At 48.9% G+C, this 17,500-nt stretch overlaps 1 protein-coding gene across 2 annotated transcripts in view; it reads right to left on the reverse strand.

Moving 5' to 3' along the window:
- The window catches only part of sppl3 (signal peptide peptidase 3), a 48,556-nt gene that overhangs the window by 13,865 nt on the left and 17,191 nt on the right, over positions 1–17,500 (reverse strand). For both annotated transcript variants that reach the window (XM_061263422.1, XM_061263421.1), the window contains exon 2: positions 1,997–2,074. In XM_061263422.1, coding sequence (XP_061119406.1) covers positions 1,997–2,074 — 78 coding nt within the window. The remainder of the gene's footprint in view (positions 1–1,996; positions 2,075–17,500) is intronic.

Consider the following 17,500-nt stretch of genomic DNA (forward strand, 5'->3'; position numbering starts at 1 on the left):
CAGGGCTACGAGCAGAGCCTGAGACACTACCACACCAGGCCTACGAGCAGAGTCTGAGACACTACCACACCAGGCCTACGAGCAGAGCCTGAGACACTACCACACCAGGCCTACGAGCAGAGCCTGAGACACTACCACACCAGGGCTACGGGCAGAGCCTGAGACACTACCACACCAGGGCTACGAGCAGAGCCTGAGACACTACCACACCAGGCCTATGAGCAGAGCCTGAGACACTACCACACCAGGCCTACGAGCAGAGCCTGAGACACTACCACACCAGGCCTACGAGCAGAGCCTGAGACACTACCACACCAGGCCTACGAGCAGAGCCTGAGACACTACCACACCAGGCCTACGAGCAGAGCCTGAGACACTACCACACCAGGCCTACGAGCAGAGCCTGAGACACTACCACACCAGGCCTACGAGCAGAGTCTGAGACACTACCACACCAGGCCTACGAGCAGAGCCTGAGACACTACCACACCAGGCCTACGAGCAGAGTCTGAGACACTACCACACCAGACCTACGAGCAGAGCCTGAGACACTACCACACCAGGGCTACGAGCAGAGCCTGAGACACTACCACACCAGGGCTACGAGCAGAGCCTGAGACACTACCACACCAGGCCTACGAGCAGAGCCTGAGACACTACCACACCAGGCCTACGAGCAGAGCCTGAGACACTACCACACCAGGCCTACGAGCAGAGCCTGAGACACTACCACACCAGGCCTACGAGCAGAGCCTGAGACACTACCACACCAGGCCTACGAGCAGAGCCTGAGACACTACCACACCAGGCCTACGAGCAGAGCCTGAGACACTACCACACCAGGCCTACGAGCAGAGCCTGAGACACTACCACACCAGGCCTACGAGCAGAGCCTGAGACACTACCACACCAGGCCTACGAGCAGAGCCTGAGACACTACCACACCAGGCCTACGAGCAGAGTCTGAGACACTACCACACCAGGCCTACGAGCAGAGTCTGAGACACTACCACACCAGGCCTAGGAGCAGAGCCTGAGACACTACCACACCAGGGCTACGAGCAGAGCCTGAGACACTACCACACCAGGCCTACGAGCAGAGCCTGAGACACTACCACACCAGGCCTACGAGCAGAGTCTGAGACACTACCACACCAGGCCTACAGCAGAGCCTGAGACACTACCACACCAGGCCTACGAGCAGAGCCTGAGACACTACCACACCAGGCCTACGAGCAGAGCCTGAGACACTACCACACCAGACCTACGAGCAGAGTCTGAGACACTACCACACCAGGCCTACGAGCAGAGCCTGAGACACTACCACACCAGGCCTACGAGCAGAGTCTGAGACACTACCACACAAGGCCTACGAGCAGAGCCTGAGGCCCACGAGCAGAGTCTGAGACACTACCACACCAGGCCTATGAGCAGAGCCTGAGACACTACCACACCAGGCCTACGAGCAGGGCTGTTCTCCTGCCTGCCCTGGCCCTGGGTACGGAGGAGAAAGTAGCCTTTAGTCAGAAACATCAAAATGGCAGCCGTGTGCAGCCATCTCCGCAGTGTCTCCATAGCGACACAATAATCCTCTATACGAGAGGTTTTCAAACCCGGTCCTGGGGACACGCGTGTCTGCTGGCTTTTGTTCCACCTACACAAGCAATCCCAAAGTAATTAGCAAGCAGTCAATTAGTCTTAACTACACTTTCCCTGTTTTGAGTTATTATTTACCCTCTTTACTCTGATTATTATAATTATTAGTATTCAAACTACGGGAACCTAAATCCAAAGCGACGTACAATAAGTCCTACATGTTTTAAGAAGGCAAATACAGTTTTTAAAACACGAATGTGCAACAGGTGTAATTCACACACTGTTCTAAGAGGAATATGTGTTATGTCAGATGTTTCTGAAAGCGGTTACCCACAGTTCTAACCTCGGCCCACAGACTGTTCTTCTGCCCCACGCCCTGTGCCCCCCCCCCCACACTCACCTGAAGCTCCCATAGACGATGAGGAGGATGGAGATGAGGAAGGTGGAGACCTGGCTCGAGTCCACGAGGGAGTACGCCCTGCAGGAGGAAGAACACAACGCGGGTCAAAGGTCAAGGTGAGCTCAACGGCAACCAAAGCAACAGCCTGGCTGACCGCAGACTTTACTCGTCAATAAATCCGCTGCCCTGTACTTTAACGATCTGCACGCTAGTCTCCACGCTGACCCGTGGTCAAGTGGTGATTACGCTAAATGGACTGCGTTTACATAGCGCTTTCATCCAAAACGCTTTACGATTAATGCCCGTCATTCACGCGCCGTCAGCGAAAGGCCGCCGCAAACCAGCAACCCTCCGACTGCCGGAGGCACCACTGCCTCCACCTACTCCTCCTGATCCACTCTCAAATCTCTACCACCGCCTTCAATCCTTTTTTAATCCCGATAAAGGACTCTATAAAGGTTTATTACCATGGAAACCATGTATTGGGAGCTGGTGGCAGACACACATCGCAGTGACACAGGAGGTGCACAGTGACACAGGAGGTGCACAGTGACACAGGAGGAGCACAGTGACACAGGAGGAGCACAGTGACACAGGAGGTGCAGAGCTAAGCAGAGACATCGCAGTGACACAGGAGGTGCAGAGCTAAGCAGAGACACATCGCAGTGACACAGGAGGAGCACAGTGACACAGGAGGTGCACAGTGACACAGGAGGAGCACAGTGACACAGGAGGTGCAGAGCTAAGCAGAGACATCGCAGTGACACAGGAGGTGCACAGCTAAACAGAGACACATCGCAGTGACACAGGAGGTGCACAGCTACGCAGAGACATCGCAGTGACACAGGAGGTGCACAGCTACGCAGAGACATCGCAGTGACACAGGAGGTGCACAGTGACACAGGAGGTGCACAGCTACGCAGAGACATCGCAGTGACACAGGAGGTGCACAGTGACACAGGAGGTGCACAGTGACACAGGAGGTGCACAGCTACGCAGAGACATCGCAGTGACACAGGAGGTGCACAGTGACACAGGAGGTGCACAGTGACACAGGAGGTGCACAGTGACACAGGAGGTGCACAGCTAAGCAGAGACATCGCAGTGACACAGGAGGTGCACAGTGACACAGGAGGTGCACAGTGACACAGGAGGTGCACAGCTAAGCAGAGACATCGCAGTGACACAGGAGGTGCACAGTGACACAGGAGGTGCACAGTGACACAGGAGGAGCACAGTGACACAGGAGGGGCACAGCGACGCTCCCGTAAGACCCAGCCACACTAGAAACTAGAACTATAACAAAGATGTGCATATAAAGACATGAGCACGCACACTGATGAACGATAACGTTCTGTAAATACTCTCTCCGCCCGCCGGCGGCCAGTTTGAACAGGACACCCTGGAAATTCGGACGAAGTTTGATTGGCTGTCAGCGTATTATCGTTCACACAGCTGGGGGCGAAAAAATTGCGCGAAAAGGGATCCCAACGATATCATTTGTCACGGTTGTAGTCGTTCCTGTTGTGGTTTAGTTGAGTTAGCACGATTTTTTAAAACAATATATTTATAGCTGTCACTCTTGATGGACAGAATACAGGTACACCAGTAAAACCCCAGTGGACATACAAGTGACTTTAACGCTCCATGCACCTGGTCATTTGATTAAAACAGTGAGTCTTAGTGAAGGGAAATCTAGAAAGCCAACCACACACAAACGCTCACACAGATACTGACACAGACACACCCCCTGTGCCCAGGAAAGCTAGCCCTGTTGCTAACAGGCTCATTACATTACATAAATACAGCAGAGAAATTACATACTCTTACAACGAGCACTGAGCGTGTAATTTAAAACACAACATAATTCACCCTTGAAAACCAGTGATTCTTCTCCCACAGCGTTCTGTAGCGAATTCACCAGAGTGAGGGCACAGCCTGCCGCAGAGTGAGGGCAGAGTGAGGGCAGAGCCTGCCTCAGAGTGAGGGCAGAGTCTGCCTCAGAGTGAGGGCAGAGTGAGGGCAGAGCCTGCCTCAGAGTGAGGGCAGAGTGAGGGCAGAGCCTGCCTCAGAGTGAGGGCAGAGTCTGCCTCAGAGTGAGGGCAGAGTGAGGGCACAGCCTGCCTCAGAGTGAGGGCACAGCCTGCCTCAGAGTGAGGTCAGAGTGAGGGCAGAGTGAGGGCAGAGTGAGGGCAGAGTGAGGGCAGAGTGAGGGCAGAGCCTGCCTCAGAGTGAGGTCAGAGTGAGGGCACAGTCTACCTCAGCCTGCCTTCCTGACCGCCATGGCGGCTCCCATCAGCAACCCGCCGGCGGTGAACCACAGCGACCCCATCTCTCCACAGACAGCATTTGCATAACCTCACGTTCCCCCGCGCCGGCACACACAGAAGGCCTCGGCACACTGCTCCAGCCCGCTCTCTGTCCAGCACACTCTCGCCGGCCTCACCGTTAGTGCACCTGGCTGCCCGTTAGGCACAGGGTCTGCCTGGAGCCGCACGGTCGCGCTGGAAACCGCTAACGCGTCAACGCTTCGCTGGGGTTCAGCCGACGGGAAGCCACCCAATTGTTGTGTAACCGTGGTTTCACATTTTACCAACTGAATTCAAAACATCTAGCAACATTAGCATCTGTTTTTCAAAAATTTTTTTTTTTTTTTTTAAAGAACACGTACTAGGCCACAGCTTCCAAAAGCATCCAAATGAGCACGGAGTTGAACAGCTTTGTGTTTGTTTGCAGAACAGACAACGGGCCTGTATTCAACTAAAATCTGTCCTTAACACTGACTTGGGTTAGTTTTAGGTTAGCTAAACTGTTTGTGTAAGGCGAAAAAAGCTAAATAAAAAAAAAAAAATTAATAAAGTAAATCTGGCTATAAATTGACAAATTTTGGTGCGTCAAAGTGTCCCTGAGCAACACCTAACCCCTAAATCCAGATGAGCTGGTTTGCACCTTGCATGGCAGCCAATTGCCATTGGTGAGTGTGTGTATGAATTAGAAGCATTTATATAGCGCCTTCATCTTTTTGTGGATAAAGGCGCTATATAAATGCCAACCATTTACTATTTTCCAAACCAGGACAGGCCCTCCTGCCACACACCTGAGCCGATGTCTCCCCTGTTTAACTTTATACTCTGGGCGTCAGGAGTGCGTTTGGGGGCAGTCTACGCCGGGCGACACGACAACATTCACAAACGGTCACGGAGGGGACGACTGGCGACAGAATCGAAGAGAAAACGGGAAAAAACAAGAAAGACACTTTACAGAGCAGCAGAAGGGCAGAAACCTGAACCCCCAAACCAGGCCCGGACCCCTAAACCTGAACCCCCAAACCAGGCCCAAACCCCTAAACCTGAACCCCCAAACCAGGCCCAAACCCCTAAACCTGAACCCCCAAACCAGGCCCAAACCCCTAAACCTGAACCCCCAAACCAGGCCCAAACCCCTAAACCTGAACCCCCAAACCAGGCCCAAACCCCTAAATCTGAACCCGCAAACCAGGCCCAAACCCCTAAACCTGAACCCCCAAACCAGGCCTGAACCCCCAAACCAGGCCCAAACCCCTAAACCTGAACCCCCAAACCAGGCCCAAACCCCTAAACCTGAACCCCCAAACCAGGCCCAAACCCCTAAATCTGAACCCGCAAACCAGGCCCAAACCCCTAAATCTGAACCCGCAAACCAGGCCCAAACCCCTAAACCTGAACCCCCAAACCAGGCCCAAACCCCTAAACCAGGCCCAAACCCCCAAACAAGGCCGGAACCCCCAGACAGCAGCACACAAGGTTAAAAACAAAACACAGTCCAGTCAATTGTGATTTTTACACACAGCCCACAGACCTGCCCGTCACTCACATCGTTAAACACAAGTGTTTGTATCCCGTGGAGGACCTGTAGTGTGAGCTATTTCAGGCCTGGCACACAACCCAAAACCCAGCAGGTGGGCCTCCACAGCACTTCCCAGGTTACACACTCTCTCCATCATCAGGGTACACACTCTCTCCATCATCAGGGTACACACACACTCCATCATCAGGTTACACACTCTCTCCATCATCAGGGTACACACACACTCCATCATCAGGGTACACACACTCCACCCCCATCATCAGGGTACACACACTCCATCATCAGGGTACTCTCTCTCCATCATCAGCCTCTACTAAAACCCTACTAAACTCTCCATTTTATCAACCAAAGTCAAAACCCCCTTGGGATTTGGGTGGCACCAGTTCATACTGGGCTTGGGACTGAAAGGGTTAAATGGTCGAGAACACCCCAGTTCTCTAATCACCTAAAAACACCTGCCTCTGGAGCTGGTCCCCGGGAGCCGCACTGTCTGCCCACTGCTCCTAAGTAACTAGGATGGGTCACATGCAGAGGACACATCACCCCACAGGGTTCAATATAATAATCTTTATCTCATCTTTACCCAATTTCACCTGATGGGACAAAAACGTTTCCCTTCACTTCACTTGATAGCAGAAGTCCAAATTAATATTATAAATGTTCAGCCCATAAAAAGAAAATCCCTCTGAAAAGTTCTCCTGCATGGATTCCAGCCTTGGCGGTTCTGACCCGCGTGTGGTTCCCCAGCACAGAGACAGTGACCCGGCGGTTCTGACCCGCGTGTGGTTCCCCAGCACAGAGACAGTGACCCGGCGGTTCTGACCCGCGTGTGGTTCCCCAGCACAGAGACAGTGACCCGGCGGTTCTGACCCGGCGGTTCTGACCCGGCGGTTCTGACCCGGCGGTTCTGACCCGCGTGTGGTTCCCCAGCACAGAGACAGCGCGATCGGTCTCGGGTGACATGCTGGCAGTGAGACAACGAGTCGCTTCAGGAACATCTCCCAGGCGTTGTATCCGCCACTGACACAAAAAAAACAACAACAACAACAAATAAAACCTAGGAGATTTACGAGCACGCTCCGGTGGGCACGCTCAAGTTGCACTGCGCTGAGTGCAAATCAGGGCAGCCCCCTTCTACTCCAGAATAAAACGAGGACCCAACACCACCCCAGCCTCTGGGAGATAGAGGCCCCCGGGCAACCTACCCAGCTCCAATGTCAAAATTAATCATCTGTCGATAACTCAGGGCTCGACACCAACGCCTTTCCCCACGTCCCGGGGACCATGCGAAATGTGTCCGGGAGGAACAGAAATGTTTAAAACGCTCAAATTTACCCAGACTGAGCCATTCCTCTCATGGGCCAATGCTTGATACTGGTTGACCGTCGAAAATAGGTCACCCCCGAATTCTCATCATCTCACTGCTACCAGTACTCCCAACCCAGGGGCTTCTACAGATGTGCAACCACCACACTTTCTGTTATTACAAATTTCTGTTATTACCACTTTCGGTTATGGGGCCGACACTCCCAATTTCTCTTGTCTCTTGCATTTCCTTCAGGCAGCCTTATTAAAATGAATAAAACCGGAATTTCATAAATGGCATCATGCATATTTGAACAGATACTGGGGTCCAAAGAAGAACACAAAATGGTGGCCAATTCAAAGGGGGGAGGGGGGGGGGGGGTTAACACTCATCTGATTGTATGGGAGGACATGAATGGACATTTCACTATAATTCATAGGAAATGTAATCTAGCACATCGAGGTTCTGTTCCATAGAAGAGGAAAGAAATTGCACTTCTTTAAAACAGAGCAGTAGTAGGCAACAGTCATTTTGTAGAAGAGCAGTGTTAACAGTATGGAACTGTTATACATGAAGGCATTGTGTAAAGCTGATATCCACTTCCACAAATTTGCTGTGTACACATCTCTCCATGAAACGATGAAAGAACCAGGCAGAGAATAAATATGCCCACATCTAATTTTCTTCTGTTGAAGATTTATCGCCAGTACACGTTCATAACCATTATTCTGCATGTTTTTTTTTTTTTGTTTTTTTTTTTAAAGGTATGAATACCTTTGCTTAATCTTTGTAATCTTACCCGTGTAAACAAACAATAAGAAAGGGGATTGTTGTTATCTCTGATCATCCCCAGTTACACAGACACCTGAAAATTTCACCTCAGTGAAAGGCGGCCATTTTAGACGATTGTTGATAATTTATTTCTCACTAAGTATTTGGCGAACGGAGCTCCCATTTTAGTTTTGTTCTTTACAGATATGCGGATGGAGAACTACGAGATGAGGAACAGGTCCAACAGGCGGGTGCGTTTCCTGTGGAATGACATAAATGTCCTTACGCTGGCCTTCCTCTACAGTAGGGCTCATCCGCGTGACTCCAACACCAAGCCACACTGCTTCCTCTGCGCACCACTCAAACGAGGGCAGACACTGCGCCAGGCAATGAGCTGCCAATCACAAATCATTTCAACCAATGAAAAAAGGGTGCACACCACCACCACCACCACCACCACCACCACCACCACCACCACCACCACCACCACCACCACCACCTGGCACAGCAACACGGACTGACCCAAACCGGCAAATCTCCAAAATCACAGTTTGGCCAATTGTCATTTTAAGTTTCACGAAAACTCAAATTCTCCCGATCACGTCGACGCGCGGGCCCCAGAGCTCGGTGGACCGGACCCGTGTAGAAGGCTGGGGCACAGCCTCAGAACCGCGGTCTGAAACCCAACACGAGCCATCGCGCCTCCACACTCAGCGAGGCATAGTTCAGCTCCGACATCGCAGCCTAAAATAGCGCAAAAGGGCTGTTCCGCCCCAGTGATGCAGGATGTTGACAAACTGGTATTGACCAGCCACTGCTGATAAGATACGACTCCTCCCGTTCATCAGCTGCGGCATCCCTGCGCACATAACGGTGGGACCAGGCAGTGTAACGCGCAAGTTTTAAACGCTTAACAGGGACGTAGACCCAAACCGGAGGTTTCTTCCATCTCCAGCACAGGTAGGACTGGATTCACTGGATGCACAGCGAGGGCCGATCCGTTTCGGGATTTCGCGGCAACTTCTGCTCTTAATTAATTAGCTCAATTGTGTCAAAATCCGATATGTGAATAAAGCACCGGCTACAGTCACAGGCTGCAGGTGCATCCTAAAGATTTTACTGTGATGCAGCGCAGGAGCGAACCAGAGTAGTTCATAGAGCGGTCAGAGAACTAAAAATGAAAGGTAACCGGGTTGGAACAAAAACCAGCACTTAGCTCGGCCCTCCAGGAGCGGAGCTGTGCACCCCCCGGTGAACAACCTCCGCAGAAACAATAACAGCAGCAACGTAATGGCAAGCACACAGACAGGAAGCGGAAAGAAAAAAAGCCGGCCTCCGTGGAAACGAGACGCCCTTTGAATAATAAGCGTAGCATGGGTTTAACAGGCGACACGGAGCCCTGTCACGTTGCAGCGGTTTTACCCACATCGCCATTCAAAGTGCATCAAACTTGCAGTACAATACACTTTGAGTTGTGATACGCATTGTGATACGGATGGAAAATACGATACACCAAATGCATACTCCTGGACCTTTGATTGCCAAATAAAAATACATTTTGAAAAAAGCATCATTCAGGGCATTCTAATATCGACTATATTCCGGTCTGCATTAAAGTGTCAGCATACTCTGCCAACAGTACCCACAAGGAAAACATTACCCAAGCACCAACTGTAGCACTAATATTAAAAATGGGTTAGGGTTAGGATTAGTAATGTAGGGTTTGGTTTAGGGAAACCCTATTATTAACATTAACCCGCAGTTAGTGTTATGGGTTCGAGAAAGTCTTGGGTTACAAGCTAATGCTAAATTAATGGTGATCCTGAGGTCAAGAGTAATAAAATGCCAAATATAAACAATAATTCTCATGTTAATGTTAACGCTAATCCTAATGCGAATGTTAAGCTAACGCAAATGCATTATTCTCTCACTTCCACTAGTGAGAGAATAATAAATAAAAGCTCTGCATACCATATGGAGGCATCTACCTACACACACTGCATTTTACTCACACATACACTCAGTTAAGTTTGTTTTACATATTTTTTAGACTTATTATTAAGCCGAGTGGTTTCTGTGATACTCAAACCACCCTCTGTCTGGCACCAACAATCATTCTACGGTCAAAGTCGCTTCGATCACGTTTCTTCCCCGTTCTGACATTTGGTCTGAAAAACCGCTGAACCTCTTGACCACGTCTGCAAGCTTTCATGCATTTAGTTGCTGCCCCCCTCTCCCCTCCCCTGCAGTGCACTAGGACAGAGAAGCAATACATTTTCAAAACGCTTATTGTGACAATATGGTTGATTTTGAAGCACTGGTGCATGGCTTTATTCTCACTCCAGTTTAGGGACAGCTTTGCGCATTATTATGAGAATCAAAATGTTATTTTTAATACACAAGAGTGATAAGCCCCGAAAAAATCTACTGGGCCTTAATAGAAAACACATTTTCCTCCACAAAACACTGCGGGCTTCAAGAATTACCTAACCATTCTAGATTTTCAAGAAAATTGGACATTCATAAATTTGCTGAATAAATTAATGTTATAGTTATAATTATAATTATTTTATCATTTATAATATATTATATTAGTTATAATTTGTCCAAGTATACAACATGTTATATTCAAATCACCATTTCCATAAGGAACACTCTTTTACATACAATGAAAAATGTCAAGACAATGAAACCGTATGTGCAATGCACGCTGGGTAATGTAGTTTACAGTGAACCCTGCCGTAGAAGTCAGAGACAAAGGAAGTTCCTGGGAATTTCATGCATTCGCAGCGAAAGCACAGAGAACTGAACTATCATAGGCTACACTGTCACTAGCCTAACATCTGAAAAGCGGAATTAAAACCGATAGTGTTATACAAAAAAAATTAAAAACAGTAGCTGTCTCAATACTGGTGAACCCGAGTTCATCCTGTGGATACATCAGTTTGGGGAAGAGGCTTTATCCAGTTGTGCAACAGATGTGAATCCAGCACGAGAGCCAGTGTTTCTGGAACAATCCTCTCATTCCTTCTCAGTTGCTGACAGCAGCATACCCTAAATCCTCAAATTGTGTCCGGGGTCTTATTTACTTAGGCTGCACAAAGCACAGGCCTTTATTTGGGGCAGGCTTGTATTCGAGGCAGGACTTTACTTCATATTTGGTTTCTGTTGTAGAATTTTATTCTTAGAAATAAAGTAAAAGGCTACACTTAAAGTGGGCCAACACGGTTCAACACTTCCTGTAACCGTTCAGAAATCAATTAGTGTAGGCTAATCAGGAAACACCGTTTGGTAAATCATAGTGTCAGTCTTAACAGACCTAGTTTATTGCAAATATTCTCAAACAAAATAAATCACATGCAAGTCCAGAATCCATAAAATAACAACTTCCCAGACACGCCTTCATGAACAATAATAAATTAGCGTAGATAACAGCAAGTTAAGGATCTTTTTTTCCTAAAGTGCGTTTTATTGTGAGACATGCGTTTCGTTTGGAGTAGCATACCGGTAGGCTATCAAAAGATTTTCGCTTTGGTTTGGGATTTAATTTACTTTTGGACTGTTTGATTCTATTGCTAAATGTTGGGACTGGTGGGCACTGAAATCTGGGGGGTATTTGACGGTTCACTGTTAAGTTTTATGTAGTTTTATGTAGAGTGTCGGGATTTCCACCCGTCTGTTTATTGCGAGCCAAGGCAGCCGCTTTCATTAATTCATTGAAATTGTGTTTAAATGTATACTGCTTCAGCCTTTGGCAAGCTACTTAGAAGGGGGCGGCAAGCGACTGGTAGCTTGAGAGCAACGTGTTGGAGACCCATGGTGTAGGACAACGACTTTTCATTGGCAACAGTATTAAACCAACCAACAATATAAAATATTAAGAAGAGCTCTTTTATTTCATTGAGTTAAATCGAAACAATGTATTCTAGTGCTCATGGACTGATAGCCCTATTGGTAGGCAATATTACCCCGGCTTGTATTTGGGGGCCGGCCTTTATTCGTCCGAATCGGCCACGCCCCCGGCTATTATCCGAGGCCCGGCTTCAAATAGAATCCCGGACACAATTTGAGGACTTAAGCAACTAAACATGGCTCTGCCTTTTCTCTCCTCCCAGTCTCTCTCTCGCTCTCTCCATTTATCGCTCTGTCCACACCTCACACACAGCTCACATACAACACACACACACCATATATCACACACACACACACACACACACACACACACACACACACACACACCATATATCACACACAGCTCACACAACACACACACACACCATATATCACACACAGCTCATGTATAACGCACACACCATATATCACACATACATACCATATATCACACACAGCCCACATATAACACACACACACCATATATCACACACAGCTCACACAACACGCACACACACACCATATATCACACACAGCTCATATATAACACACACACACCATATATCACACATACATACCATATATCACACACAGCTCACACAACACACACACACACCATATATCACACACAGCTCATATATAACACACACACACACCATATATCACACATACATACCATATATCACACATAGCCCACATATAACACACACACCATATATCACACACAGCTCACACAACACACACACACACCATATATCACACACAGCTCATATATAACACACACACCATATATCACACACAGCCCACATATAACACACACACCATATATCACACACAGCTCACATATAACACACACACCATATATCACACACAGCTCACATACATCACACACACACCATATATCACACACAGGTGCCATATAACACACACAGGTACCATATAACACACACAGGTGCCATATAACACACACAGGGGCCATATCACACACAGATGCCATATAACACACACAGGTGCCATATAACACACACAGGTACCATATAACACACACAGGTGCCATGTCTCACACAGCCAATAACCAGGCCAGCCCGCTCGATGGACTGGAGTGAAGTTCTAATTGCGTGGCACCGATGTGAACCTAAATAAAGGCACTCCAAGCGAAACCTAAAGGGGACACGCGCCCGAATGGAGAGCTGCACAGATCTACGCGTTCAGCGGCGCTCAGTCGGAAAGCTGCGTTTACACAGTTTACCCAAACTCTCCGCGGCTACGTCCGGCCCAGCGCTCGGGTGCTGTGAGGTCAGGGCGTACGCAGAAGACGAGGTCAGACTGTGAAACAGCACGCCAACGACCGGCACAGAAGCGGAACACTGCTCAGACAAAAGGCACAAAGAGGCCAGAAACTCCCCGACTGGCGGACGGACTTCTGCTCGAGGTCATTTTTTTCTGTCGCACGTTACCAAATTTCAGCACACATGGGGGGGGGGGGGGTTGGTAGAAGCACCAGCTAATGGCATGTAATGAAACGCAAAGGTTCTCCCGTCTGAAGCCTGTGGAGAGGCTACGGCCAACTTTCTGGGGACGGGACAGTCTGGGTTCAGATCCCCCACAGGAGGAAACGGCCAATCACACGCTGCCAGCCGGGACAGTCTGGGTTCAGACCCCCCCAGAGGAGGAAACGCTGCCTTAACAGGAATAGCCGCCCAGCAGCCCATTAATAACCCATTAAAAACCAAATGAATACAATTCTTCAAACGCGAAACACTTTCACACCAGACGAAAGCACTGTCTAACAGGCTCATTCAGCGTCAAATAAAGGTGGGAATGGACAGCCCTCTGAAAACCATCCATTTCATTAGGCCCGTCACTCCTTCCAACCTCAAAGTGAAAAAATAAGAGATCCCCGATTGCCCTCCAGAGTAGTACAAAAGCTTTTAGCGGTAACTAGAGAAAATGGAAGAAGCATATTTTAAAAGGGGGCCGCCTGTAGCGTGGTGGTACACAGAAGGTCGGTGGTTCTAATCCCGGTGTGGCCACAATAAGATCCACACAGCCGTTGGGCCCTTATACCCTGCATTGCTCCAGGGGAGGATTGTCTCCTGCTTAGTCTAATCAACTGTACATTGCTCTGCATAAGAGCGTCTGCCAAATGCCAATAATGTAACGTAAAAAAAAAAAAAAAAGAAAGAAAAAAAGGGTTGGTTTCCGGCCGTGCCTTGTGATTGGCCGAGGCACACTGCGCGAGCGCTGATAGGCAGTGCAAGCAGCACTCCGACCACATGACCGCTGGGGACCAATCGGCATCGTTTTCCCGGAGATCACGGCTAGTTCAAAAAAAGTTACCCGGGAGGTCGTGCTGTTATACCGTGACATCACCACAGCTCTGCCTGTCCTCCGCCCCCTCAGCCCGGGGCCTCGAACCCGCGGCCGAAGCAGCACAGCCGTGAGAAGACACAGCACAACAGCCTTCAGATACTGCTCATCTCCTCTCGATGAATGACACTTTTCTGTGACATTTAAAACATTCTGCACACGTTGTCTCACGCCACACCCTCTCCATACCTCAGGGAAGCTGGCCGGAGCTCCATTCAAGCATTAAAAAAGTGATTTCACTCAATTTACAGAACGCATCAAAAGACGAGCAACAGTTCTGAAATTAATAACTTTACATTACTGAACAACAATCAAACAATCACTGACAGCATTGTTGTGGCCTTCATTATTCAGAAGATCCCACAAGGATTATAATGATAGGACTAAACAATATCAAGCAACGACTGTAACAATTGCAAATGACATTACCATTCATTTATTTTACATTAATTTGGCAGACGCTCTGATCCAGAACGACGTACAGTTGATTAGACCAAGCAGGAGACAATCCTCACCTGGAGCGATGCAGGGTTAAGGGCCTTGCTCAAGGGCCCAATGGCTGTGTGGATCTTATTGAGGCTGCACCGGGGATCAAACCACCGACCTTGCGGGTCCCAGTCATGTGGCTTAACCACAACACTACAGGCCGCACAGATTGGTTCTGATAAGACTGTACGAGGTGTTGAAGAAGGTGAAGGAGGCTAAGAATACCCCAGAATGTATTTGTGACCCAAATCTAAAACATCCCAACATCAAATATCCTGGGTAGGGCGACTCCTCGCAGAACACTTCAGGAAAATATAAATTCACGCGCTGAGTCCCGCATGAATTGAGCTCCACTAATGAAAAATTACTGAATCACTTATCCGTGCTCAACGGGACTTTCCTTGAAGAACAGTTCATGAAAATCAGAGATAAAAGGAATTGTATTGCCCAATTCTCACAGAATGTCCCGAATGAATTGAGCTACACAAATGAAAGGCAGGGGAATGGCAGAAATCTAGACTACAATGTTCATCTAAATGAAAACAACAATGAATCTGAACAAATATTACCAGAGACATGAGGCAGAAAAGCTGGGAAAAAACCCAACGTCCAGACCTGGGTCAAACACACAACGTCCAGACCTGGGTCAAACACACAACGTCCAGACCTGGGTCAAACACACAACTCCCTCCTGTTGGAGGAGAAACACACCCTCCTGTCATCCGAAGAACGGCTCGAAGGGCTGGGAACGGCCCGCTACTACAAATTCGGGAGCTCGGTGATCTCACTAACGGCGTTCCGCCCGGGACCAGCCTTCAGAGGCCGCTGTACGGGACGTCCCACCTGCCGACAGGCCCGTCCCACGCTAGCCACCGCTGCCGGCAGCGTCGAGAGGGAAGCCACTGAAGCGGAAAACACGAGGCTGACAGAACATGGAGTTTGCGAAAAAAAAGAAGGAAAAAAAAACAAAAAAACAAGCATGTTTCAGACTGTGGATTCCAGACAGCGGCATTCACCTGGACTGGGGCCAGCATTCAGTCTCCTGTGAGGTGAGGTGCCACAGGTCAGAAGGTGGGGGCGGGTGGGGGGGGGGGGGGGGGGGGGGGGGGTGTGTCACACAATGGAAAATAGCTTTGGAGACGTAGTGTGGGTGGGGGCAGCCACCTCTTGGCTCCGAATCCGTCTCTACGGACCAACCGTCTGTCCCGTTCGAAACAAAACCAACAAACCGTAAGTACAAACCAACGCCGCTGACTCAAAGCACTGTGGGCGCGGAGGAAAAATAAAAAGCGTCTCTCTTTCGTTTTCCTTTTCTAGTCCAAGTGTAGCTCTTCTCAACCGAAGGAAAGCAGTTCACCGTGTACGAAAAACACCGCAGGGACCAAATCTTTTCCCCACACCTTCTCCAAACTCCTTAAACTGTTTACCAATAATATTTACATTCCATTTAAGCGCTCTTCATGACTTGCGTGCACAGGGTATTTAAGACTTCTTCTTCTTCTTCTTCTTCCTCTTCCTCTTCCTGCACAGCATTGACGGGGTTTATCAGCGTAACTAGGGAATGAATGCGCAGCAACGGCAGGAATTTCCTGCTCCTGACCTCAGACGACCCCCGAAAACTGGAGAAATTTACGAGGGGGGGGGGGTCGGGGGGAGTCAAGTCGGAAAGGTTAAAAAAACTATTCTCTTTAAGGAGCTGCTGAAAGATGATGGAGAATCACTCCGGCAGACCGAATGTAAATGAGTAAGAAAGACAGGGGAAGGGAGGGGAGGAACACCGGAGTTAGAAGCCTTTCCCGACGACAAGGCTCAGCTCAGATTGTTGTGTTAAAACATTGTTACAAGACCATTGTAAATCCCTTCCCTTCATTGAAAAAGGCCCACTGACATGCTGACTCACCCTCTGCCTGTGTTCATGGTCCTTAAATTCGAGTTTCAAACTATACAGTCAACGAGCCGGCACTCTGCACCAAAACATCGTATAGCTGAACAACAATTCAAGCTCATTGGTTGACAATTGGTTCCAATTGCCACAGCCAATGGCGTTTCAACGTCAGCGCGTTCACAGAGAAGGGGGTGTGGGATAAACAGTGTTGCGGTTTGAGCGCGTCTGTTGCTGCAATTCCAGAGGAAGTCTGAAATTACCTATTGTACCTTTAAATTACATTAGGTATTTAGCTGACGCTTTTATCCAAAGCGACACACAGTTGATTAGGCCAATCCGTCCTGGAGCAGCATGTGGTTAAGGGCCTCGCTCAAGGGCCCAACAGCAGTAATCGTATTGTGGCTACACTGGGGCCTGAACCACCAACCTTCCGGGTCCCAGCTAAGCAACTTAGCCACACGCAGAGAGAGCTTCCGGCAACATTACCCGTGTCAGAAAACTCAGCATACCAATCCAAGTGAAATGATCTCCATGTTGAGGAAGAGGAATTGACACAGGAACGTTGAATTACCGGTTCAATTAGTTCAGTTCTGTGCAGTCTTCAAATCACCCAGGGGTGCAGGACACCACCCCCAACGTCCAATACGTCCTTCCCATCATGCACCCTGCTCCTGCTGAATGGCTGAAGCTAAGCAGGTGTGGGCTTGGTTAGTAATGGCTGAAGATAAGCAGGTGTGGGCTTGGTTAGTAATGGCTGGAGATAAGCAGGTGTGGGCTTGGTTAGTAATGGCTGGAGATAAGCAGGTGTGGGATTGGTTAGTAAATGGCTGAAGATAAGCAGGTGTGGGCTTGGTTAGTAATGGCTGAAGATAAGCAGGTGTGGGCTTGGTCAGTAATGGCTGGAGATAAGCAGGTGTGGGCTTGGTTAGTAATGGCTGAAGATAAGCAG

Source organism: Conger conger, chromosome 12 (assembly GCF_963514075.1).
Source record: "Conger conger chromosome 12, fConCon1.1, whole genome shotgun sequence".
Taxonomy (NCBI): Eukaryota; Metazoa; Chordata; class Actinopteri; order Anguilliformes; family Congridae; genus Conger; species Conger conger.